This window comes from Aedes aegypti, chromosome 2 (assembly GCF_002204515.2).
Source record: "Aedes aegypti strain LVP_AGWG chromosome 2, AaegL5.0 Primary Assembly, whole genome shotgun sequence".
NCBI lineage: Eukaryota > Metazoa > Arthropoda > Insecta > Diptera > Culicidae > Aedes > Aedes aegypti.
Window position 1 is genome coordinate 163,343,187 of NC_035108.1, and position 27,073 is coordinate 163,370,259.

The 27,073-nt window shown below is 38.8% G+C and overlaps 1 protein-coding gene across 2 annotated transcripts in view; it reads right to left on the minus strand.

Annotated features, from left to right (window-relative positions):
• The window catches only part of LOC5568754 (potassium voltage-gated channel protein Shal), a 116,661-nt gene extending 90,110 nt beyond the window's left edge, over nt 1-26,551 (minus strand). For both annotated transcript variants that reach the window (XM_021842993.1, XM_001658081.2), the window contains exon 1: nt 24,703-26,551. In XM_021842993.1, coding sequence (XP_021698685.1) covers nt 24,703-25,817 — 1,115 coding nt within the window. In that variant the 5' untranslated portion in view covers nt 25,818-26,551. The remainder of the gene's footprint in view (nt 1-24,702) is intronic.
• Nucleotides 26,552-27,073: the final 522 nt, after the last annotated feature.

The following is a 27,073-nucleotide window of genomic DNA, read 5'->3' on the forward strand; positions in this document are numbered from 1 at the left end:
TTTAGGCAGGAGATCTCAATTAGAGGAATTGAGGACTGAACGTTTGTTCAAAGTTCTCTTGAAAGGTCTCTCACTTTAACAAAAATGATCCAAATAATATTGAAGCTTGAGAAAAAAAAAGCTAGGCTTGTGTTCGATGTCCGTGTGACATAGGAGCATTTCCAGAAACCTGTGGAAAATTTCCACAACCCCATTCAGCGCCATCGGTACCATAAGGGGGCTCATGGTACCGAATATTGCCGTATGGATGCTAAATGCATAATTTGCGGAGGTTCTTTTCACGTTTAGTTCGTCTGTTCTGTGAAGGAAGATGCCGAAAAGTTTGTATACGCAAATTGCGGGGGCAACAATAAGTCATTTTTTGGGATTGCCTTTCGAGAAGGAGAGGCTCGTACCAGGCAGATGAACGGCAACGTTTTTTGTAGCTGGAATTCCTCAGAAACTCCAATAATTCTCATTTTCCAGATACCGTTCGCTTGCTCAATAATCGTACCCATCAGGTTAATTTACGGGTAACCGTTAGGTTCTTTTTTTTTTTTTTTTTTTTTTTTATACTTGTTTTTGATTTTAACCGTACAGACAGATACACTTAATATCTAATTGAAATTTTATGGCTTTCTCAGTCTAATAAATTAAAACGGCTTGTTTGGCTAAGCCCGACGTTTCGGTCCCGTGTATTGGACCTTTTTCAAGGGATAACTAAAATTGAATACATAGCTATTAGAAACATATACACATTTTACATTACACAAAACATACGCAGTCAACCGTCTCTCGTCACCTAATGTATAAATTTTTAGGAGAGATGGAGCTTCTTGTAGTGCCCTGGTTAGTTAGAAAAAAAATACAAATATATGAAAACATTACATAGATTACAAATATTACAAATGTTTGTTTCTAAAAGACTCACATTTAACATTGAGTGTTAAAAATCTAGGGGGTGGGACTGACTACACTACGCACTACTCAACGATAACACAATTCGCAAACTGACTATTGTCAACTGTAGTTTTGAAAATATGGACGGATATGATTTGGTCGATTATTCGGTATGCTCAGTGGTTTCTAGTGTGTGTTGTGTGTTGCGGCGGGATAGTTTTCTACCACTAAGTGTGTTTTTCACTGTGTGTAGAATCCCTGCGTAAGTGGTATGGAGTCTATCTACATCAGTACGGAAATTGACTGTGTGAGCTGTATTTTGAATGTGGCACATTTCTAACATCGGCAAAGCTGTTGATCAGTACGTACGATCAACTGTCTTCGTGCCGTCTAGGTTGAAACCTAGACACACATATATATATGTATATATATATATATATATATATATATATATATATATATATATATATATATATATATATATATATATATATATATATATATATATATATATATAAGTTAACGGCTTATCCATGTAAAGGATTACCACAACTCGCGTATCCTAGCATTAAATCATAAACAACCTAATGATTCACTTATGAATCACTTATGAAATGAAAGCAGATGCGTAATTGCGCAATCTGGAGATTGTCCGTAAACAAAACCATAAATAACTCATTATGCGCTTACGCGACACACTTTCAGTAAACATCCCAGATTCCTAGATCGAATTCCAGATCAAACCCATAAATAATCTACCATGTGACATATTACGAAGAAACATTCAAGAGGAATGGTAATCATCACAGGCAATATGGTTCACAACAATGATTGACACTTTATTTACACATTCGCAAGTCCCCGATCATCAAACCATCGATCCCAGCATAGAAAGACCGTGACCATGAATCATCATCGCAAGCGGATCAACAGGCAGATCAACAAGTGACGATAAAGAAAGTATTGTTCTTCGAGACGAAAAGCAGAACCGTTTGACGACTACGCGTGGGAAATTGCATCAGCAGAAACGACGCCACCACATTAGTATGCTTTCAAGGTCAAGGGCCAGTTGAAGATTATAAAAACCATTTGCCAAATCAGGAATACACACAGTTGTATCTTAGAATTAGAAGTGTTTTAGTTTTTTAAAAAGAACTCCTTCCCGCTCGAGGAGTTAACTTATATATGTATATATATATATATATATATATATATATATATATATATATATATATATATATATATATATATATATATATATATATATATATATATATATATATATATATATATATATATATATATATATATATATATATATATATATATATGTATATATATATATATATATATGTATATATATATATATATATATATATATATATATATATATATATATATATATATATATATATATATATATATATATATATATATATATATATATATATATATATATATATATATATATATATATATATATATATATATATATATATATATATATATATATGTATATATATATATATATATATATGTACATAGTAATGTTTGAAATGATACTAATAAAGATTTAAACAATGGTAAACATAGATTTTGATAAGCAAATGCAAATGAATGAGAATCCAATTTTTCCGGACAACAATGCGTGCTAGAAAATTCTGGCAATTGATATTGAATCAACGTGCTTAAATCGTTTGAATTCATTGCCAATAGGTAAAGTGCGTGAACTAGTGTTACCTACGGAGATGTCTATTTCGTTGATTAGCTTGGATGACGAATTGCTCATAAACATCCGATAGCTTTCTGCAAAATGTCATACACTATACGCCAATCCGATCGTACATTAATTATGCTACCCAGCTTTCACCAGCTTACATTGATCAACTCGACCCGTTTTTGACATTTCACCGCTAATATATTGATTGATGGAAGGAATTCAATTATACGAGTGAATGATATTTCTCCCGATGACCAGTGGTTTCAGTGGCTCTCCCTCGTTCCGGGTCAGTGTAAAATTTACGTGTGCCAGAATCGAACCGCACTGATTTGTCATCAATGTCATTCGATCGGTACGGAACGGTGCGGGTCACTGTTATCGTGATCCCCGAGTAAGGATGAAAACCGATTTCAAACCACTACAATCGTTCATTCGGCTGCTTATCTGAAAATGGAACGAATTTTCCAGCTAACCGAGCTGGAAAACACCACCAGCCAAAGGCTACTTCACTTGGGAAAACGATGATGGTTGGGTTGGCACGAACGGTGAATGCGTTGTTATTACTAATGGAATCCAAATTTGAGCCCATTAATCGAAACCGTAGGCCAAAAGGGACACTGTTAGGTCTCTATTGAGCGAGAGGACGAGCCAGAAAGCACGAATGGAATGTTTCTCACGTCGAGGAACAGCTGCGAGATTAGGTATTACATCATAAATCATCTCAAGATGTTAAGCGCTCTATGATTTCCCGTTGGTAAGAAGTTTGAAAATTATCAAGGCAGCTTTAGGTTGTCAGTTTGAAATATCGTTCCAAAGACGGGTGGTAGTTTGGGGTGATGTGGAGAGTAGGAGGAACAGGATTAATGCTTTATGTAGGAATGACAAGTTTTTAAGTTTTCAAAATACCCGGAGACAGTATACCTGAAAAAAGGGTATCAATAATCTCAAAATTTGTTCGGTTTGACAAATTTTGTTTAACTTCCATTGGAAGAATTCATAATTGGAAAAGTAATGTAAAAAACAAATCATACAAAGGTAGTTTGAGATATGTTTTAATTGAAAACACAATTTAATATTATTATTTTACGCCTTATGCCACACAGATTAAAGTTGAAAAATGTACAATTTCTAAATTAACTTCCATACTTTGCTATCGTCTAAATAGTTTCAAATCCTCACATTGATAAAATCGGCAATGTTTAGATTTTGGGCACAAAATACGATTTAATCACCGTCCATGTTTCTTTCCTACATACCTTACTTTTCTTTTAGCTACTGTGGGAAACGATGAAGTCTTACTTAGCATGGAAGCCATCTACTCTTTCCTTTCACGGAAACTTTGTTTGCCCGATGACAAAGTATTCAAGATACAATCGGCTATTAAAAACATATTTGGCTGAAATTGACTTTACCTTCCCTTTCTTCTCCAACCTGGGCAAAACAGGTAATCCGCAAAACTTAATATTTTAATAAAAACGCCTGCGAGGGTAATTCAATAAGTTTTCCTTTAATCTGCCCATCGGAGTGGAAAACAGCGCAATATCAATCTGGCCACCTCGGCTAACTAGGTGGGACTCCGAAAGGTATACATTGTCATATCTCCCATCTGGCGTTTAGTGCCAGGCAGGCATAGTTCCAAAATGGTCGCCGGTGCCGCTATCGAATTTAAAATTCAACAGAGTGCCGTTAAAACGATTTACGAATGGGTCCAAATTTGGCAATTTGGCTACTGAGACTTTTGAAAGCGCCGGTCGCAATAACGACTCCTCGCCGGAATAATTGCAGCGTATTGTATAGGTAAATCTGGCTTGCCAGACTGGGAGGAAACATCTAGATTCTGGAACGATAACATCGTTCATGGGTAGTGGGAGGACTTTGTCGCGGAATAAGGCAGTACAAGCATGTAAGCGGCAGAAAGTAATCAAAACACAATCTGGAACCATAAAAAGCTGTTCCGAAGGTAGTAGCACTGCGACTGGGATTATGGTTTGGTTTTATTTTGGCGGAAAAACCGTTCCGAGTGTCATTACAGGTTATCTGTGGCAACAATTTTGGCGTACGACTTCTATAAATTTCAGTTTGATTTTCCAGCAGATGGGAATTTAATTAGAGCTGTTGAATCTGCTAATTATAGAAGTTAAATTTAATTACTTGGGATTTTTTAATGATTTTTTTATAATCATATTTAGAACAACTTACAGTACGAGTTTGTATTTTTCAGGAGGATTTTCTGATATGTTTTCAAGACTGGGGGTGTGTTTTGGGGTCATATTGACTCAAAATTTAAACCGCGGTAGCTTCGCGTAATTTAATCGGATTTTCAATTTGTCTGCAGTTTTGGAAAGAAAATTAATTGAGTTTTACTAGAAAATATATAAATATATAAAATTCTAAAAACGGATGTTTTATTGTGGGGAAGGGTTATTGTGAAAAAAGGTATTAAAATAATACTTTCTTTGGTAAAGGTTTGAAACAGGGAAAGGGCTACTATATTACACATTAGAAAGTTGGAAATTTCACCGCAAAATAGCGGTAACTCAAAAATGGTTTTCTGATTTCCCAAAGCGTCTATGACGTTTTATAACTAAATCGTAGGAATGTCCTAAATTCTGATGATTTGGGATATTGATATCTTTGGCAAGATTGCTCACTAAAGGCTGTACACTACATGTTTGCTTAGTTCAACCTTCTCTAGCTAGGAGGCACTAGTGAGGCACAATTGTTTGAAACCCACATATCTCACGATGCAAAACAGCTAGAAAGTCGGTGTTTTCGAAAACTATTTCTCAAGATAATTGAAAAAAAAATCCATACTCAAATAAAAAAACAAATCGATTAACTAACAAAACAACTACCGTCCCTCAAAGTGCTATGGGGTCATATTGCTTCCAATAATTATGTTTCAAATTAATGTGAATTTGAAACAGCCTTCGTTAGTATAACTGATTTTGTATTCATTATGTTTTAACTTCCTTGATTAACGCAAATTGCTTCTTACACAAAATGAAACAAAATTTGTTGTTTATAACGAATCGTGATATAACTGTGATACTAGGGCGGTTCAGATTACAAAAATGATTGAGAATCCAATCTTCCATATCTTCCTTATCATTCTTTCCATTAAAATAGTGTTCTGTGAAACACTAGGAGACTTGTGGGTGGCAATGCATTGTTTAAAGTTGACTTATTGACAAGTATGTACAACCGATCGGTTTTCGAAGGAAGGGTTTTCCGACTGAACTTAAGATTTGTCGAAGCTACAGGTCTCGTACGGTACGATTTGAAGTTAGGCCCTTTTATTAGCTTTAGTGAGGGCTATGCAAATATCGATTTAATTAATTGTATCGATATTATCGGATTAATTTTAAATTAATAAACTCATTACGCGTGGTAAAGATAGACAAATTATGGGTGAAATTATGAAAAAAAATCCACGTACTCGGCTGTGATTTGAACCCAGGACTCTTGTATGCTAGACGAGCGCTTTACCAACTAAGCTACAGAGCCACTTGGTGACCCAATAACTGAGTTGGTTAAAAGTTTAGAATCCAAATCCACACAGATCACGCAGACCATTTTCATAACCCATATCCATCCATCTAATGTTACTACTCACGCGGGCAGAGCGAGTGCGTTGTTAGGTGTTGAAACTGTTTGCCTACCCGACTAAGGGTACATAAGAAAATTATATCAGCATATGTTATTATGTTATAAGTTTTTTTTCGAACATAGGTTGTTTCATCAATTCATCAAGCAGGATGTTGTTAAAATAACTAAAATTATACTAAAAAGTGTATGAATAGTAACATAAACATAACAAAATGTGTTTTAATTCTATCAAAAACATATCAAACCAAGTTATAATGTTTAATACAAAGTATCAAAATTATAATACTGTTCGATATACGATAACATTGTATAGTATTGAAATGCATAACTATCTATTAATATTGTTACAAAGTTGTTAGAAATGAACAAAAAATATCTTAAAGGGAAATAAAACACATTATGTTATATTTATGTTTTATTATGTTCTATGGATAACGGAGCCTAACAAAATTATATCATAATATGATATGCATATCACATTCCGATAAAATTTTATTATATTTTTGTTATAAGCCTCTAGTCGGGTATCGTACCTACATCGCTTCCACAACAACTATATTGTGGAAGAGTAAAGATGTGGGAAGGCTATCAACGTGTCGTTTTCACACAAGTGACGACATGACTACTACAGAGAGGCAGTAACACTCTAATATAAATTGACACTTATATTGAGCTGTTCGATAATTTATTAATTTATTAATTAATTTTATCGATACCGTATCTGACATCTCTCGGTCCGCACGCTATGTCTGAACAAGCAGATTATAGAAATCCAATATGCATCGCACTTCTTCTCGCTAGAGATAAGTATTTGGTCCACTTTTGCTGTGTGCGTTTTAAACGCAAAATTCAAATGTTGGAACTCCAAACGCGGTAAGATTTTGCACAAAAAATTCCGTGTCAAAGTTAGCTTTTCCTTGCTAGGTTGGCGATGATATCGATGATTGTTGCTAGGTGTCCTTTGATTGTTTTGTCTTACCGCATTTGAAGCATAGTTAGTTAAAATTTGCACCTCAAATGCAAAAAGCAATACTTTAGAATGAAAAGTAGCTTATATGCAAGCTTTATTTTGCTCATCTTGATCGGATAGATGGAGCAAATTCGTACGCTCATAACAATTATGAGTCATCATTCGATGTGCATTGTATAATCCTTGGCTGAGAGAGTGAAGAGGAACATTGGGCGGTATGAATAAAAAACGTTGAACCTTACTACATGTAACATCTGCTGAAAAACAAAATCCACAAAGTTTACTGCACTTTTGGTATGAATAAAAAACCTTTCGAACATGTAGTACCTACTACTTTCGAACATGAGCAGTAACTGATGCTGCACGTTAAGAAAATTCTTTTCAGAGTGCAGAGTGATGCTGCACGTAAAGAAGATTCCATTCAGAGTGACACTTAAAATCAATAAAATCATGCATATATGCCAAATTTGACGCTTATTCACACGACAAATCATGCGAAAATCGATTTAGATGAAATGAACAGGCAAATTGCTACAATTGACTGGGCTGAAATTCTCACTATTGGAACTGTGGACGACGCTGCGAACAGATTTTATCTGGAGCTGGACACGATCATTCATCGAAATGTACCGTTACGGAAACGATTGGTCAATGTAGGAAATAGACGTCCCTGGTGGTCGGGGGAACTACGTAATTTGCGAAATCGATTGAGGAAGGCACGAAAACGTTACTTTCAGAAGTGACTAGGAAACTGCTTCACATTAACGATTCGAAAAGTCCAGGTCCAGATAAGCTGCAACCTTGCTTCATCAAGGCGTGCTGCTCATCGCTGGCCCTCCCCTGTACGCTTCTCTTCAACCGCTCGCTGATGGAAGGATGTTTTCCCGTAATATGGAAAACGGCAGCAATTACTCCAATCCACAAAACTGGTGACATCCACAACGTGCAGAATTACAGAGGGATATCCATCCTCAATTGCCTACCAAAGATTTTTGAGAGTATGTTGCTGGACGTCGTATATCCGTCGGTGCGCCATATAATCGCTGATGAACAACACGGGTTTGTAAAGAAGAGATCCACTACTACCAACATCATGAGTTATGTATCCCTTCTCATCGACAAAATTGAAAAACGGCAGCAAGTCGACGCTATCTACGTCGACTTTTCGAAAGCTTTTGACCGAAAGCTTTTGACGCTCTCGCAGTTGATATGGGTTTCCAACTTGGTTCACCGATTGGATTTACTCGTATCTAACGGGTCGAAATGCACATGTGAGAATTGGTTCGTCAAACTCGACTCCTTTCACAGTTGCTTCTGGTGTCCCGCAAGGCAGCCATCTAGGGCCGCTCCTTTTTGTGCTCTTTGCTCTCGATCTATCGATCGCAATCAAATCCCCGAAGATGATGTATGCAGACGATTTAAAATTCTTCCGTGTGGTGACGTCACTTGTTGATTGCTGTGCACTTCAAATGGATGTAGACCAGGTGGTGGAAAGAATCATGTCGTTTACGCAAAATGAACCAATATTAAGCAGGATCCACGCTCGCAAGCTCACGAACCAGCAGCGACTGATTTGGTCACAGATTTTTGCATCGGAGAACCAGAACAAAACAAATGTAAAAAGAGCGTGATTGCTGGATGAGCAGAGTCTGCTCACAGCCGTTCTTTTTTCCCGTTCATAGCTATTTTTGTGAATAATTGGATGGATTATGATTACAATAGATAGATTACAAACTAATGTACGACAGTATTGAGAAAATTGATCGATATGTGGTGTTGTTGTAGAAATATCACAGGGAATCGGACGCGTGATTATATGTCAAAATAAAATGATGCGATGCCCTTTACAGCATATGTGTTCGGGCGATCGTGAGCAAGGAAAGCAAGAACGCAGTCGTACAAAATGAAACTCCGATGCGGTGGCATTTTTCTGGTGTGCATGAACAGACTCTGTTCACCGTTTTACAGCACTGATGTAGACGCACTGTTGAAGTGGTGCAGTGAAAATGGGATGGAAGCACAGAGAACAGACATGGAGGCTCGAACAAAATTCCATCAAAATCATGTGTAAAGGTTAGAATCAATCATCAGCGTCGCCATCGCAGACAGCGCGACATACAAACTCGTTTCGACCGCACGATGGCACTAGTGAACGTCAACATACATTGGCACACAAAGCAACGCTAGCGACAAGTGGCAATTTTTGACGGTGACACTAGCGCCAAACCGTAAAAAGCGGCAAAATTGAAGCTCCTATATTCAGATGACAGCGCCGCGTAACAGAAGCATAACGACATACTTTGAAGTGACCAGTACAAAGCTTTACACACGCTGACGATTAAAGATGAACGTCTGTTCTCTGTGATGGAAGTGAATATTAAGAAGTGCAACTCAATTACATTCTCCCGGTTGCAATCAACAACTACTTTTGAATACACCATGGGCACTAACGTAATTCAAAGGGTCACAGCCGTTAAAGATCTGGGAGTTATTCTCGACGTGCAGCTAAAATTCTCGCAGCATATTTCTTCTGTAACCGCAAAGGCATTTGCAGTTTTGGGCATAATAAGACGTAATACCCAAGCGTTTCGTGATGTATATTGCCTGAAATCATTATACGTTTCGCTTGTACGCAGTATATTAGAATACGGCGTCACCGTCTAGGCACCATATCATTCCGTCCAAATCGCTCGCCTAGAACGTGTGCAGAAATGTTTTCTGCGATTTGCTCTTCGTCATCTTCCGTGGCGTGATGGTCAGCATCTCCCTCCATACGAACAACGATGTGCACTTATAAAATTGCCAACTCTACAAAAAAAGACGGGAACTTTTACAACGACTATTGATCTTCGACCTCCTGAACAATAATCTTGATTGCTCTGAGCTCTTAGGAAGGCTGCGCATAAACGCTCCGGGACGATCGATTAGAAGATTCGATTTCTTCCGACAGGCCATGCATCGGACTCAATATGGCCAGCATAATCCTCTTGATGTTTGTTGTCAGCGTTTCAATGATGTGTACCACTTGTTTGATATTAACTTGTCCAAAAATGTGTTTAGATTAAGGATTAGCTTTTAACAATAGTCTGTACGATACTATTTTAATGTCGAAGACTGTATACAATAAATAAATAAAATAAATAAATAAATAAATAAATAAATAAAAATATGAATATTACTACATTCCCGCTATGCATCGCGTAATCGATCATGAACACAAATCCATATAGGTTATGTAACTTAACACGGTTTGGAAATTGGCGATAACCATTCCCTTTATGTGCATGTGAATTTTATAATGGTTTGACAACAAGGATTTTTCTGAGAATTTTGGAATTTTAGCTAGAAATCTGTATCCTATGAAGGAATCCTGAGATTACAGCAATTGTAATGTTCCTAACATTTTCAAGATTCCAGTACTGAGAATTTGATTAAATAGCAGTAGAATTTTGAGCTTTCTCTGTGAATTAAAAAAAAACAGCATGTTGAACTCCGATGATAGATTCTTAGTATTTCTGTGGTATTCTCGTTATTTCGGTAGGTTTCCTGGTAGTATCCCTGGAATTCTTAGAAATAGAAAATATATTCTCACAATAGGGGTTGAATTAAGAATTTTCTTTTACATTTTTATATTCAGACACTCAAAAGTTTATACTATAGTTGAAGATTTCCTCTGAAATCCCAACGGAACTGGAAATCATAGGGATCTAAAGTTTACAAGAATTCCAAAGATTCTGACCAGAGTGACCATGAGGTCCAATGTAGGCTTCTCATCATCCTTCAGTGTATTATACGTGCTGATCGTTAGCCCTGCCGAAGGCCTACTGATAGTTGATCGGGTACTCTTCCGGTGGTATTGAATAAATACTGGGGCCATTAGTGTGGTCGTGCAGGATTCCTCACTCCCTCGGCGTCCAAAGGGGACAGGTAGAACCCTTGTCTATCAACTTTAAAATTCCAAATTACACATTACAATATTTAAAACTAATAGAGAAACTTAAAAGTAGATGGAGTACCGTAATTTCGGGTGAAATTGATCATTTTTCACGGTTTTTCTAGCCTGTTTTCTATAATGTAAACAATGCCAAACAACTAAATGCAGGAAAACAAGTACGAAGGTGAGCCTCATCGACTCATGTACCGAAATTTTCTAACAAATGTCATTTTAGTGTTAACAAATATCTCTAAAATAAAACATCAGGGGATCTCATTTCGGGGTGAAACTGATCACTTGTCAATGCCATAATTGTTAGTTTTCAAAACAACTCTACATGATAAATTTGAGCTTCCTGAATCCGAATATGCTGGTCAAATTCTTAATTTATATAAATAACGAAGAGTTAAATTTCAGGAATTACGCGAAAAACGCCTAAGTGTATGCAATTTCCTAAGGAATTCCATGATATTTAACAGAAATTCAGTTATTTCAACCATATGAGCTAATTGGTACGAGTTTTGGTAATTTTTTTTTTTTTTTTTTTTTATTATAGACCCTTTAACTTTATTGTCATTCAGGTCTTGTGTATGGTGGAACCTTCTATAAACTATTGTATACATTGATATTTTTCAGATAACATATAACTGATTCAATTCTTTCTTCATCATCTGCTAAAATCTCCCTCAAACTTATCGGCAATCCTACTTTTTTCCTTTCTTCGTCTAAACTTATACATTCAACTAATAAGTGTTTAACAGTGAGCAATTCGTTACACCACTGGCACATTGGTGCTGCCATTCGTTCGAATAGATGTTTGTGAGTTAGGACCGTATGACCGATACGTATTCTAGTAAGGACTACATTTTCTCTCCGAGTCTTGCCTCTAGTTTTGTACGGGATGACCGAGTCTTTTACTTCTCGTAATTTGTTTTCCCTAATCTTTCCCCATTCGTATTGCCATTTAATTATTATTTTATTGTTTAAAATTTTCTTCATTTCTTTATAGTCCAATGCTATGCTGGTGTCTATTCTTTGTTCTAAGGCTAACTTCGCTTCTCGATCCGCTTTCTCGTTACCTTCAATACCTATATGACTCGGTACCCAAAAGAATGTGACCTCTTTTCTATTTTGTAAACATTGAGTGTAAATCTCAAGCATTTGATCTTTCCATAGACTTTTAACTTTACTACTTTCCAAACATGTTACAACACTTAGTGAATCAGTACAAATTAAATATGCACCCGCCCCTTCTTCATTTGCTACCAACATTATTGCCTCTTTTGCAGCTAGACTTTCTGCTCCATAAATACTACTCTCATCATATATCCTTTTACGAATTGACATATTATCACTGACTACACTATACCCACATTTATTGGACATTTTTGAACCATCTGTGTATAAGGTTTTATGAACCCTGTATTTTGTTACTCTTCTTTCATTGAAGAGCTTCCGCAACATGATTTCAGGTTGTTTACGACGCATTGCTGTATACAGGGTCTTGTCCACGAGAATTTTCTTACGTTTCCATGGTGCACAAGATGGTAGAGTAAAAATGTTAAGTAAAGGAACCTGGACTTCAAGCTCCTGTAGCAGATGGCCTCCTCTTTCTCTGATTGTCAGTTCTGGTACCGGTTTCACTGATCCCCACTCTTCTCCTGAACTGCTTTCATATGTTGTTGTTTCTTGTGATTCATCTTCGCTGCTTGTTGTTTCACATGTTTCTTCGATTATCTTGGGATCCAGAGCTTTCAGTTTCACTGCATACAAGGCTGTCCGTTGATCCACGTATGTATTGAAGCTTGGCATTCCTGCTTCAGCCCTTATGCTTTCCGATGGACTTGAACGAAATGCACCGCTTATAGCCCTTATTCCAGCATTGTGTACCACTTCAAGTTTTTTCAAAATATCTTTGGACACTGAAGAGATCAGAGGTGCAGCGTACAACATCTTCTCGAGAATCGTCGCCTTGTACAGCTTACATATTGTTTCTCGATCACCACCCCATGAGCTACTAGCTACACATTTTAATATTTTCATTCTCTGCTGACACGATGCTCTAATATTCTCAACATGTTCTCTGAACCTTAAACTTTGATCAAACCAAACACCCAAACACTTGAATGTTTTTACCTTCGGTATTTTCGATCCATTTATTGTCAGGGAGCTTGTCAGAGGCACTTTTCTAGCTCTAGCTGTTTTAAAAGTCACTGTAGCACATTTTTCCGCGGACACGTTGAATCCAGTTCTTTGTTGCCAGTCACTTATTGTGTTCAACGCATTTTGTAGTATTTCTTCATTTTTCTCAAAGTCATTGCCACCGTAAATGATAACGACATCATCAGCGTAGATTAAACACTTTACTTCACCAGGTAGTTTTTCTACAATAGTGTTAATGGCCACCAGAAAGAGTGTAACGCTGAGCACAGACCCCTGGCACAATCCGTTTTCCATTTTCTTTTCACTAGAAAGCGTACCGTTTGCGAGCACACGAAAGGTTCGACATGCCAGAGATCGTTCTATGAATCTGAGCAGATGTCCACCTATTTTCCAGAACTTCAACTTTTCCAGTATGAGCCTCCTCCACGTTGTGTCATAGGCTTTCGATATATCCAGGAAAACAGCCTGAGCATAGTGTCCTTTATTAAGATGTTCTCTAATTGTTCCTTCCAATTCCACTAAATGGTCTGTGGTGGATTTCGCCTTTCTGAATCCATACTGATATTTGTGCAATAACTTTTTGGTTTCCAAAATGAAAATTAAACGACTGTTCACCATTTTTTCCAAAATTTTTGCAACACAACTATTTAAATAAATTGGCCTATAGTTCAGTGGATTTGTTCTATCCCCTTTACCCTTGTATATTGGGATCACAATTGACTTAGTCCATTCTACAGGGTACACCGATTGTTGCCATAACTTGTTATAAGTCTCCAGCAACTTGTATTTGCAATCTAGCGGTAAGTTACTCAACATTCCATAATGCACATTATCTTCACCTGGGGCAGAGTCCTTCAGACTCTCCAGTGCTTCATCCAATTCATACATTGAAAAGTCTTTATTGTAATCTTCTTCCGGTGCATCGAACATAAGAAAAGGGTTACTTTCAGTTTGTTGTTTAACATCACAGTTTTGGTAATGAAATCTTGTTTAGGGATATATCTCAAGCATCCCAACAATTTTTCAGGTTTACATCATGTTCAAATCCTTGCTTAGAAATAGAAGTTCATAGGTGTTCGTCAATACTGCACCGTGCATGATTTTGAAATTTTACATTATTTTCATAGTAATCAACATTCTTTAACGCAAAAAACTTCACGACACATAATTCGACAATAGTTACGAAAAGTAACGTTCATTTACTGCAGCTTACATTGATATTTGTGCTCCATTGCGAATAAATAAAATCGTGTGATACGATGATCAATTTCACCCTTCTGATCAATTACACCCGATTTTACGGTACCGTTTACCTTTTAATTCCGCTCCTAAATGCTTATCTTTGACAGATACGCGTATTTCGACTACCACTTGCAGTCTTCTTCAGTGTCAGTTACTCGTATCCACTGCAGCGGAATTAAGAGGTAAACGGTACTCCATCTACTTTTAAGTTTCTCTATTTGAGATTGGTTGGTTTGACTTTATTAACGAGATTTTTTAGCCCTAGGCTAGTTCATCTCGGGACCAACGGCTTTACTTCCCTTCCGAAGGAAGTCGTCACTATAACTTTTTACGTCATAAGTCATATGTCGGGGATGGGATTCGATCCCAGGTCCTCGGCGTGAGAGGTGAGTGTTCTAACCACTACACCAGGTCCGTCCCCGACTATTTGAGATTCTGCTCGGAGGATTCAAACATTCATTAAAGAATTTAAAACCAAGTTTAATTTTCATATTATTTTTTTTCGAAAATTTCGTATGGTTTTTATTTATTTGAATCAAGATTAAAAGTCTAATAAAGAAAATCGATTTACACGATTTTGAGTGTTCCTAATATCGATTTAAAAATTCGATGAATAGAAACAAAAAAAAAAGTTTTTCAGAACATCAATTTAAAATCACCCAAAGTTTATACGGATACGTCTCCAAGGAAAAATATCATGACAAAAACAGAGGGCATCGTTGTCGCGAACATTTCAACTTGTGAATAAGTAATCAGTTATTACAAACACGAAATCAAATTTATTTTGCGGCTGTTGCTCAATAGGGTGGAAATGTTCACAAACAAAGCTTTCAAACATTGCAATGCAAAGCCTAAACAATCACTACGCACTAAAGGGCTGCTTGGGCACGTCAGGAGTTAATCATCAATATTAACCTCCTTTTCCCGAGCAGCCTAGATAGCCGCGTAGTGTCGGTAGTGGTTGTTTCAACTGGCTAAGAATTAACACTACGGACTGCCTGTTCCGGTGGTAAAAGTTCACCTCACAGGTGACCCCTAATTTATGGTGTGATGCGTACCGTGCCTAGGAATGAATGGTTAGGGGGGGTCTAAATAAAACCTAACCGCAAACGGAGCCTGTGGGGTACCAGGGCGCCCTCCACAGTATTGAGTCCTTCCTGTGCTACCCGGATCAATGGTGCAGGTGACCTTGTGTTTCTCCGAGATAATCGGCTGCCCTTCTTCAGTCTCTATCCTGAGGCTTTATAAGGGTGGGATTATGAATATGTTGACATTTAATTTAAATTATCACCTATATGGATTCGCATTATGCATTTTACACAGTGTATTGCTCTTTTGCCTTTGGCGACTTTAAATAGATACCGATCTGGTTTTTTCGTTGCTGGTCTTTTTCGTGCTGAGATTGCAAAAAGCTTAATCCTGCCTAGTTTGGGTAGTGGCTACGGTTAGGTTAGCTCAGATCAATCTTCAGCATAAAAGAACAGCAACGATCAATCTTTGCAGACTCATGCAAAATGGTGCAGCCCAAGTGGCGCTAGTTCAAGAACCCTACTTTCGTAGAGGGAACTTCTATCTAGGTAACCTTGTGGACCCAGTTTTTGCTACTTTCAGCAAACTTGAAACGGCAAACTCGCGCTCCATGCCCCGCGCATGCGTGCTCGTTAATAAAGCAATCGTTGCTACACTCATTTCTGAGTTATCTACCAGAGATGTATGTGCTGTCACAATCGATGTTTCTGTTGGTGACCTCAACAGGAAATACGTCTATTGTTCGGTATATTTACCACATGATGAACCATCCCCAACGGATGACTTCAAACGAGTTGTCGTACACTGCGTAACAAAAGGCCTTCCGCTGATTGTGGGCAGTGATGCCAATGCTCATCACATCATGTGGGGCAGCTCGGATATCAATTTGAGAGGCTCCAGTCTGATGGAATACTTAAGTAGTACAGACCTTGGATTACTTAACATAGGCAATCGCCCAACCTTCATGGTTTCTAATAGAGAAGAAGTGTTAGACATAACGCTTTGCTCGAATAGAATCAGTCACGAGTTGACGAATTGGCATGTATCAGATGAGGAATCATTATCTGATCATCGCTACATCTTCTTTGAACATTCAAATGTAACTGCGCAGACTTTGCGTTTTAGGAATCCCCGGTCAACAAACTGGGAACTCTACATTGAATTAGTTGCGACCAAATTTCATGGATATTCTCCGTCCATTGAAAATCCATGTGATCTGGATGATGCCGTTGATACTACAACATCCTACATTATGGAAGCTTTTGAAGAAGCATGTCCTCTGCGGTCTGTAAAGACTACAAGAGGGACCCCATGGTGGAATTCCGATCTGACTAGACTCAGGAAACAATGTAGAAGGAGTTGGAACAGACGCCGTTCAGCTGGATCAGAGTCGTTCAAGTCGGCTCGCAAGGCTTACAAGAAGGCTCTTCGTTTTGCTGAACGATCCGGCTGGAAAAACCTTTGTACAAATGTTTCCAGTTTGAGTGAAGTCAGTCGGCTGAACAAAATCCTTGCAAAATCTAAGGATTTCCAAGTGAACGAAATTCGCTTACCTAATGGTGACTTTACTTCTTCCGATGAAGAAGTTTTAGAATGTTTATTCAATACACACTTCCCCGGATGTGTGGACATAGCATCTACGGATGAACCAAATGTCTTTTCATGTAGTTACGAGTCTCTGGCCTCGGCTCGCAGTATCGTAACTACTGAATCGATTCAATGGGCACTTAATAGTTTTGCTCCTTTCAAATCTCCAGGAGCGGATGGGATTTATCCTGTTCTGCTCCAAAAGGGATTTGACTTTATCAAACATGTTTTGAAAAAGCTACTTGTAAGCAGTTTTGCTACCGGGTACATTCCCAAATCTTGGCGTGATATTACTGTAAAGTTTATCCCGAAAGGAGGACGTGCGTCGTATGAGGAAGCGAAGAGTTTTAGACCAATCAGCCTGACCTCTTTTCTTCTGAAATGTCTGGAACGCATTATCGATCATCACATCCGTGATGTTTATTTGGCAAACATGCCTCTTCATGTGAATCAACATGCTTACCAATCTGGAAAGTCCACAGTGACTCTTTTACACAAAGTTGTATACGATATCGAGAAAGCATTCGCTCAGAAGCAATCCTGCTTGGGTGTTTTCTTGGATATTGAGGGTGCCTTTGATAACGTGTCTTTCGATGCCATATTGGAAGCCGCACGAAACCATGGGCTATCTACAATGATTACCAATTGGATTCATCAAATGCTCAAAAACCGACATCTCTTCTCGACATTGCGTCAAGCAGCGATTCGAAAATTGAGTGTTTGCGGATGCCCCCAAGGGGGAGTCTTGTCACCACTTTTGTGGAATCTCGTAGCAGATACGCTATTGAGGCAACTCAATAATTGCGGTTTTCCAACTTATGGATTTGCCGACGACTATCTAGCTTTGATAGTTGGTATGTGCATAAGCACCCTATTCGACCTGATGCTGAGTGCTCTTCAGGTAGTCGAGAGTTGGTGTCGCCAATATGGCCTTTCGGTTAACCCGAATAAAACATCTATTGTTCTTTTTACGGAAAGACGAAACCGCGATGGAATTCGACCTTTACGTCTTTTTGGCACTGAGATTAATGTGACTGATCAAGTAAAGTATGTCGAAGTCATTCTAGATTCCAAACTTTTATGGACAGCTCACATTGATTTCAGAGTCAAAAAAGCTTGCATGGCCTTCGGTCAATGCCGGCAAACCTTTGGTAAAACTTGGGGCCTCAAACCCAAATATATCAAATGGATTTACACAACAGTTGTTCGACCAATATTGGCATATGGATGTCTTGTGTGGTGGCAAAAGGGCGAAGTGAGAACAATCCAATCAAACTCCCACAGCAGCGCTTGAGGCCATTTTCGACGTTGCGCCACTACACATATATCTTAAACAAGAAGCACTTTCTTGCTCTTACCGTTTATGGGTACTGGATCTACTGGAGAAAAATCCAGTGAATCGTAGATCTACACACACTTCGTTGTTTCCACTTTTGGTGAATTGGGACAAAATTGTCCTTGCTCCAAGTGATCTCACAATTGCTTGTAACTTTCCTTACAGGACATTTACCACACAATTCCCTTCACGGGAAGAGTGGACGTCTAGCTATTTGGAAAGAAGTATATCAAACAATATAGTATGTTACACTGATGGCTCCCTTCTTGAAGGTAGAGCTGGTGCAGGAGTATATTCTCGTGAGCTAAGGCTGAATCAGTTTTACTCACTTGGTAGAAACTGCACCGTTTTTCAGGCGGAAATATTTGCTCTTATGTGTGGAGTGCAATCAGCACTTCAACAGCGCGTAATGGGTAAAGTCATATACTTCTGTTCAGATAGTCAGGCTGCTATAAAAGCTCTCGCTTCGGCCAACTCAAGGTCGAAGCTTGTTATCACATGTCGAACTCAAATTGAGGAACTGAATTCAGTCAACTCTGTAAACCTTGTATGGGTACCAGGCCATTCTTCCATCGCTGGAAATGAATTGGCTGATGAGCTAGCTCGCGATGTAGCATCGCATGACTTCATTGGCCCTGAGCCGGCTATTCCAATTTCGAAGTGCTGGGTGAAGCTTCAGATAAACTCTTGGGCGGCAACTCAGCACAAGCAATATTGGAATAGTTTGGAGTCATGTCGTCAAACAAAATTGTACATTACTGAGCCATCTCCAAGGGTGGCAAAGTATTTAACAAATCTGTCAAAGCAGAATTGCAGTCTCTTGGTCAGAGCGTTGACAGGCCACTGCCGACTCAACTATCACATGGCAAATATTCAGCGTGCTGACTCATTTGTGTGTGATAGTTGTGACTCCGATTATGGAACTTCGTATCACCTGATATGTAATTGTCCAGTTTTTTCGCAAATGCGATTCCAATTACTTGGTAAACACTTATTGAGTGAAACTGAATTCAGAAGCCTGAATCTTCAGGACATTCTGTTATTCTTAACCCGCTGTGTTAATGAGCTATAGGCTCTCTACGCTCATGCGTTTTGCAGTGCCCTTTTTAGGGCGCTGTTCGAACCCATTGTGGTATGGAGCTACATGCTCTCATTTGATGATGAAATAGGCTCAAATATGGCGATGGCACAAATCTGCCAACTGGTGGGGAACGTGCCTTTGGAGCCGGCCTTCTGATACCTGATACCTGATACCTGTCGCGAACATTTCAACTTGTGAATAAGTAATCAGTTATTACAAACACGAAATCAAATTTATTTTGTGGCTGTTGCTCAATAGGGTGGAAATGTTCACAAACAAAGCTTTCAAACATTGCAATGCAAAGCCTAAACAATCACTACGCACGCGGTTAGCGATCATTGTCCTATTCTGTTCAAGTTGTGATAAACCGCTGGTGCAGAAAAATATGGTTGCAACAACAATGTCTTTGTTGCTACGCATAGTTTAACAATTGATTTACTGTCCCACAATAATAACTGAGGAAGTGCTCCTAAAACACTTAGCTGAGGGGCCGGTACTGTCCCAATGGGGACGTAAATGCCAAGAAGAAAGAAGTTTACAATCAATGATAAAATTGAGAAAAAGAAGAGAACAAAACACCACGAACAAAGAATCCACGCCTATATAACTTTCAATGAAGCAATCATATATAAAAAATATCCCAGCTAACATTATTCTTATTGTAAGCTATGAAACCCCAATCCGTCATAACCACCACGCTCATTATTTAACATCTTAAAAAAGCTTCTGATCATTTCCACCTGCTTCCTAACCCGCAGGCAATTAGAAAGCACTTAGGATCCCATTCAGAATATATGACAGCTCCGGCCGTGGGGTTCCTTTTTACAAAAATCCCGGAAATTCTAATAAACTGTATCGTAGTCGCAGCGTGGCGAACCAGTAGCCAGGTGAAATCCACCCAAAACGACCACATTATTCGTTTGGGACCGGCCGGACAATTCCAGACCCACCGACCGAAAACAAGCTGTAATTAATTATATTTAGCCGTGAACTCAATTGACACGACCGAAACCGCTCGAAGCTTTAAAAGCTCCATCTCCGTCGACATTGGGAAGGAACGTACAGTAAAAGAAAGAGAGGCCATCATCGACCTAAATTCAATTTCCACACGAGAACAAATCATTGGATGTTACGAGGCGCTTTTGCGGTGCGGTATGCTTTTCCATTAACAATAATTACTTTCTTCGAGCGACCGACAGAACGACCATCGGGGAACGACTGGCTACCTAATCCAGTGGTGTTCAAGCTACAGGCCCGCATCAAATTCAAATTCACAGCATAAATATTGTAATGATTTAATACATATTACAAAAACGGTTACGATACTTTCTCCTATGATATATAAATTTATTTTTATTCATTTTTTTGACATTTTGAAATACCTAATGAATGTCAGGATATGCAAATAAAATTGTAATATCTATCAGTTTTTTTTTTAATTTTTATATAATATCGGATAAACAAAGAATCATAGATTTTCATAGTGTTGCTAGTGATCTAATTGATTGCTTCTGGTAAATTTCAATTTAACTCATTCAAAGTATTTTGTTACCCAACCATTATTCTTATAAATTTACCAGGAGATATGAAGAATGCTTTGTGACTTTTGATCTTATTCATGAACATAAGTATTGTACAAGAAATAAACAACATTTTTCACTGGCTACCGGCAAAAAAGTGACTAACTCATTCCAACAATTTACAAGGTTGAGCACCCCTACCAAATTCCGAGCGAACATTGGGTGCGGAAAATGCCGGATTTTGGAGCGATAAAAAAGTGCCGCCGAACGAATGTTAAAAGTCATCGGACCCATATCGAGAGCAAACAAGCCAGCTTCAGAATACAACGACCGAAAATGGTGCAATTACTGTCTCCTCGTTTTGGTTCGAGAGAAGGATGTTTTCGGATCTTTGACTTTCATACTGTTAAAAAAGACAGTAGAGATTTACGACTTCCGTTTTAGTACCAGTTTAGAGCTAGTGTTTTCAAATCGATGTCAAGTTTCCATGCTTTAGAAATAAAAATTAGAAAGCAATGATTTGGATGAATCATGCTTGTATTTATGTTAGCAATGGTTTAATGTATTTGATTTATAATTATAGACCAATAAGAGCTATTGTGCGAATTTAAATAAGTGCGATACTGGTTGAGTCTATGTTAAAAAGGTAGTAATTTATTCAGGAAAAAAAAAAAACAATAAATTAAAATGGTTGGAAGCATAAAGAAAGTAGGTACATGGTTGCAGATTTCGCCACAGGGAACTTTTAAAATGTGCACTGCCCATAACTGCATATTTGTCACATTCGACATTTTTGACAATTTGGAGTTAATACCGGAGAGAGTCATCAAATGATAAATAGGGAAATTGTACCAGTTATGGCCATAGTGGTTCCCTATTTGGCAATATGGGAAATTTCAATAACTTTAACATTTTAAATCATTTTGAATGTTTAAACATCAAGAAATATGTTGAATCTTACTACTACAACACACAAAATCTTTAAAAATTTAAAAATATTCAAGTAATCCCGTACACAGTTAAAAATAATGAAGATTACATGTCATCTAAACTTCATATATGCCATGTAAACCCGAAATCATGTAAATTTAAGTCCGAAATAATGTAAAAATGTGTTATATGTCATGAAACCACTCAGGATCCTGCTGGATTACATGACATATAATTGAAGTTTACATGACATATCATGTAAATATCCATGATATTCCAAGCTCCAATTATGTGCATTATATGTCTCAGAAATTTACACGTTTCGTTCGTACTGTGTATGGCGAAAAAGGGAACCACTATGTCCACAACTGGTACACTTACCCTACTTTCGATTAACTTACTGAAATCTGTGAGATTACTTTAGAAAATTCGAAAAAAAAATACCAAATTGTTTCGTCACATTGGCAATTATAACCGCATAACAGTCACATTGAGATTGCACTTGAGCCTCGTGATGCAGTAGTAATGAAGTTTCTATCAGAATTATTATCTGACTATTCATCCAATCAGTGATGCATTTGAATGTGTTCAGTTCGCGTTCCAGTTCATTTTGTTGAACGCAGCGATCAAGTAAGCTTGAACATTGAGCAGTTCAAAAATATGAACCCGTGCGAGCCGAAAAATGAACGCGATCAGTTTTGACTGATTTACGACAAATTCTAGGTCAATGTTATGTTTTTGACATGCAGGGCTGTATGATTTCTATATTCATGATAAATTACGACGATTAATATATTCATTTTTCAAGTGGGACCTCCAATCATTATTGTGAACTGAACGGGCCGTTCTTGAGCAACGGCAAGCTCTTGCTCGTAAGTTCATTGACTACTACGTTCAAGTGCAAATTTGACTCGGCCTTCATTCATTTTTGGCTCGCATTTAGTTCAAAATGCACCACTGCATCCAATATGTGATATGAGTTGTACAAAACTTCAGCTTCAAATAAGCACTTTTGAGTTCATAGGAATTTTTAAAAATTTTAGTTTCCTTCCATACTGCAATAAAATGCAAACAAGGTATCCCATTTACTAAATGCCTTCTTTTGTCGAATGTTACAAATATGCAGTTATGGGCAGTGCATGTTAAGGCGAAGCTTAATCGAAGCTACCGCTCAAATATTGAAGAACACAAATCTGAAGAAGCAGATATCCGTTCAAGCTGAAAATTTGATCGATTAGTCCCTCATTGATGGTGACCAATCGATTAAATTGTCAGCATGATCAGTTTTCAGCTTCTCTAACTTTGTGTTTTTGATCTTGTGATTTTTCTCCATAGCACATAAAAAAATAAATGAATCATAACCATTTGCCGCTTCCAAGAATAAAGCCATTCGTAGCACCTACTTCCACCACAGCCTTCCATACCGATACACCTGGAGATCACCACAGCAGACAGAATCGCAAATCGACCACGTTCTGATTGATGAACGACACTTCTCCGACATTATCGACGTCAGGACCTATCGTGGCGCTAACATCGACTCTGACCACTATCTGGTGATGGTTAAACTGCGCCCAAAACACTCCATCGTTAACAGCGTACGGTACCGACGGCCGCCCCAGTATGACCTAGAGCGGCTTAAGCAAACGGATATCGCAGCGGCATACGCGCAGCACCTCGAGCAACGTCGGGTACGTGGGACGGGGTCGACGAAACGATTGGTTTGACGAGGAGTGCCAAGAGGTTTTGGAGGAGAATAATGCAGCGCGGGCGATCATGCTGCAGCAAGAGACCCGGCAGAACTTGGAACGCTATCCAGCTCTTACGCTAGCATGCTATAAATTTTGAATCACCTTTTTCTGACATCTCTTGTGTAGACTTTATTTGTTATAGTTGGATCAAAGTAAGCTTTGCAGAGAAAAAAAAAACAGTGTTGTTGACAGGACGTATAAGTTTTCAGAGTTTGAAAAATAAAGATTATAATACAAATACAAATTCAAGACTTACAATCATGGTGCAGAACCGATTGAAAAACTGTCAGAGTTGAATTTCCGCTGAAGGAAAAAACGTATTATCTGATGTGGATGGCTGTTTCCAAACTAAATATGATATTGCCCGGTACGCGCTATGGTTCTTGAAAGATTTTGCGTTAAGATTTGACTGGAGAAGAAATAAAGTCCATGTGCAAATTTATTGGTCTCCATCAAAACGTACATATGTTTCAAATATCCCATATGAGAAAAAAAAAACCCAAATTGGCATTGTGAAAAGCACGTTATACATATCAGAATTATCAACGAGTGATGACTCCATATAATTCACGTAGAACTTGAGGTAGGCTACTGTTTGTCAATTTGCTTTGGATTTTGAAAGCAATTTAAGGTGAAGATGAATCGAAGCCAAGCTTCAAATTTTCAAGAGCACGGATCTGGAGAACCAAACATCCGTTTAAGCTGAAAACTTAATCGATTGGTCACTAGCTGGTGGTGCTCAACGGCCTTACTTCCCTACACTTCCCTACCGATGAGCGACGTCCAACCAAGAGTGATTTCTGGGATGTTATTCGATCCTTGGTTTTGTCATTTTGTCGGTGTCATAGACATGTTTACAATACCAATCTGATAGATTTTTACTCAAAAATAAATCAAACGAAACGAAAAATCTTCATCATAAAAAGTTAAATAATTATATGCTATACTCACCCTAACGTTGTCATCGTGACAATTGTATACCAAAACGCCGCCGGGATGGAGGTAAAGTTCGTACCGTCCACGTTCTTCTCGGCGTAGAACATCACAGTGGCGAAGATGATGATGGCCATCGCCAGCGAAAATACCAGGAAGCCCAGCTCGGAGGCGCACGATTTTAGCGTGTAGCCGAGAATCCGCAGACCTTGGGAGTGACGCGAAAACTTGAAGATTCGGAATACACGGAACACTCGTAACGTTACGAACGCACCGGACACATCGTCGTTGTCGGTGATCCCGAGACCGATGTAGTACGGCAGGATGGCAACCACATCTATTATACTCATTACACTTCGCATGAACTTACACCTACAGGGTGCGGCGAATAACCGAAGCAGATATTCCGCTGTGAAGATCATTACACATGCCGTATCCAGACAGAAGAATACGATCTTGTACCGTTCGCCGCAGGATAACGTTCCAGCTCGACCTGGCCGCAACCCGCAGGGAACCGTCTCGACGACGTTGGCCATCACAGATACAGCAATGAAGAAGCCCGTAACATAGTAGAACACGAGGGCGGCAGTGGAAGTGTGTGGATTCTCGAATGCTCGCCACATCCGTTGTCTGATGTTGGTAAGCTGTTGCAGATTATTATCACTATTCTCCGACAGTTTGTCGTCCATCAGTCGTTCAGCGTTCTCTCGCTTCCGATCCCGGTAGTCTTCGTAGCAGCAGTCTCCAATCACGTCCGGCATGATTCCGAAAAATGCTAATTCCTCATCATAACTGAGCAAACACTCGTGTCGAGGATAGTGCAGCTTACCAGTGCGGTAGTAATTTAATATGTGCCTAAATATGTCCGGATCACGGTCGAAAAAATACTCTTTGCTATCTTCGTCGTAGAAGAAGTCTCTCTCGTTGGAGCCTAGTAGGGTGTCAGGATACTTCTCAACGGTCGTTCGCCACGTTTCGAATCTTCGTCCTGAAACATTTATGATTAGCTTCTCGTCTTCTGATCTGAGGCGGTCCTTGAACACCGGCGGTGCTGGTAGTGGATGGGATGCTATTGGGACCCATCCGATGGCCGCCGCCCGTGCAAATGGCAACCAAGCGGCGACCGAAGCCATACTATTCGGTGGAATTTTTCAATGGTCCCCCAATAGAGCACGAGGAACGGCACGATAATGGTCTCCACGCCCTCTTCGTTGTACGAGAAGAAGGTCAACCGTGGCGACTATCCGAGATTCAGTTTTTTTCTCCAGTCCAAATGGTGACCTTGGCTTGAATCGTCGTTGTCTATCAGAAGACTACCTCTGCTACTCTTATTAGCTCCACTTCTCCCTTGCAGATAATAAATCCTATTATGACATTCGGTTTTGGAACCCCACCGAGACCGAAAAAATATACGCGTCAGTTCAAATAAATCACCGTTTTTCTATAATTATTCTGCTCTCGCTTTATCCAGCAAACGGAAAATTGTACCCCTCATAAACGTCTCTAGAGGCTTTCTCCAGGCTTCTGCTCGGCAAGCAAAAAAAACTGATTTCGAATTGCAAGGCGAGAACAGCGAAAAAATCTCGGCTTCGTGTAGGCTAGAGCTCCTCCTGGTCTCCTTGTTTCTTCTTTTTTTGCTGACGGCTTTTAAGCAATTTTGGGGCTAAGCAGATGGGAAATAATGAGAAGCGCAAATTTCTCGGAATCAACATGCCCAGACTACATTTTCTATCTATTTTGTTCTCCCTTGTCGGTCTAGGATGGTGTGCTCAGATGCAAATTTCCTTGCTGAATCCTACGGCTAAGTCCGATTCTTCCGGTAAGCTGTGTCGAAGACGATGAAACTCCAACCCTGTCGCTACCTACACAGACCTTCACGACTTTCGATCCAGACGATTTAAACGTTTCGTGAACTGATTAACATTGTGATGATATTGAAAATTATTCACCGAGAAGCACTTCCCTCCCAGAAATCTTCAAGCTGTTGTTAATGTAGCAGAAAACCATTCACTTCGTTGGTTTTCCCGTTTTTTTTTTTCAAAACCCGTTTCCTTTACGAACTAAATGGCACTGCTGTGATGATTAATCACTTTCATCTTGATATCTTCACCACCCAATTTCTCAACAGACAGCAACCACAAGCACGTTTCTTTCTGTCTGCCAACACTTGATCTTCAATTTTTTACCATTTACTTTTCCTCACTTTTCCAGCAATACTCTTCTAATGGATGAAACACGCTTGTTACCGAGAGGCTTTTGCCCTACGGGCCCTCATATTAGTTGCCTCAGCGCCCACTGGTCGCTTTCCACGAAGGATACACTTTTGCTCTAAGCTTCCACGCTGTTGCCGATGAAGATTTTTTCCCCACTGCCCCACTACACTAACGAG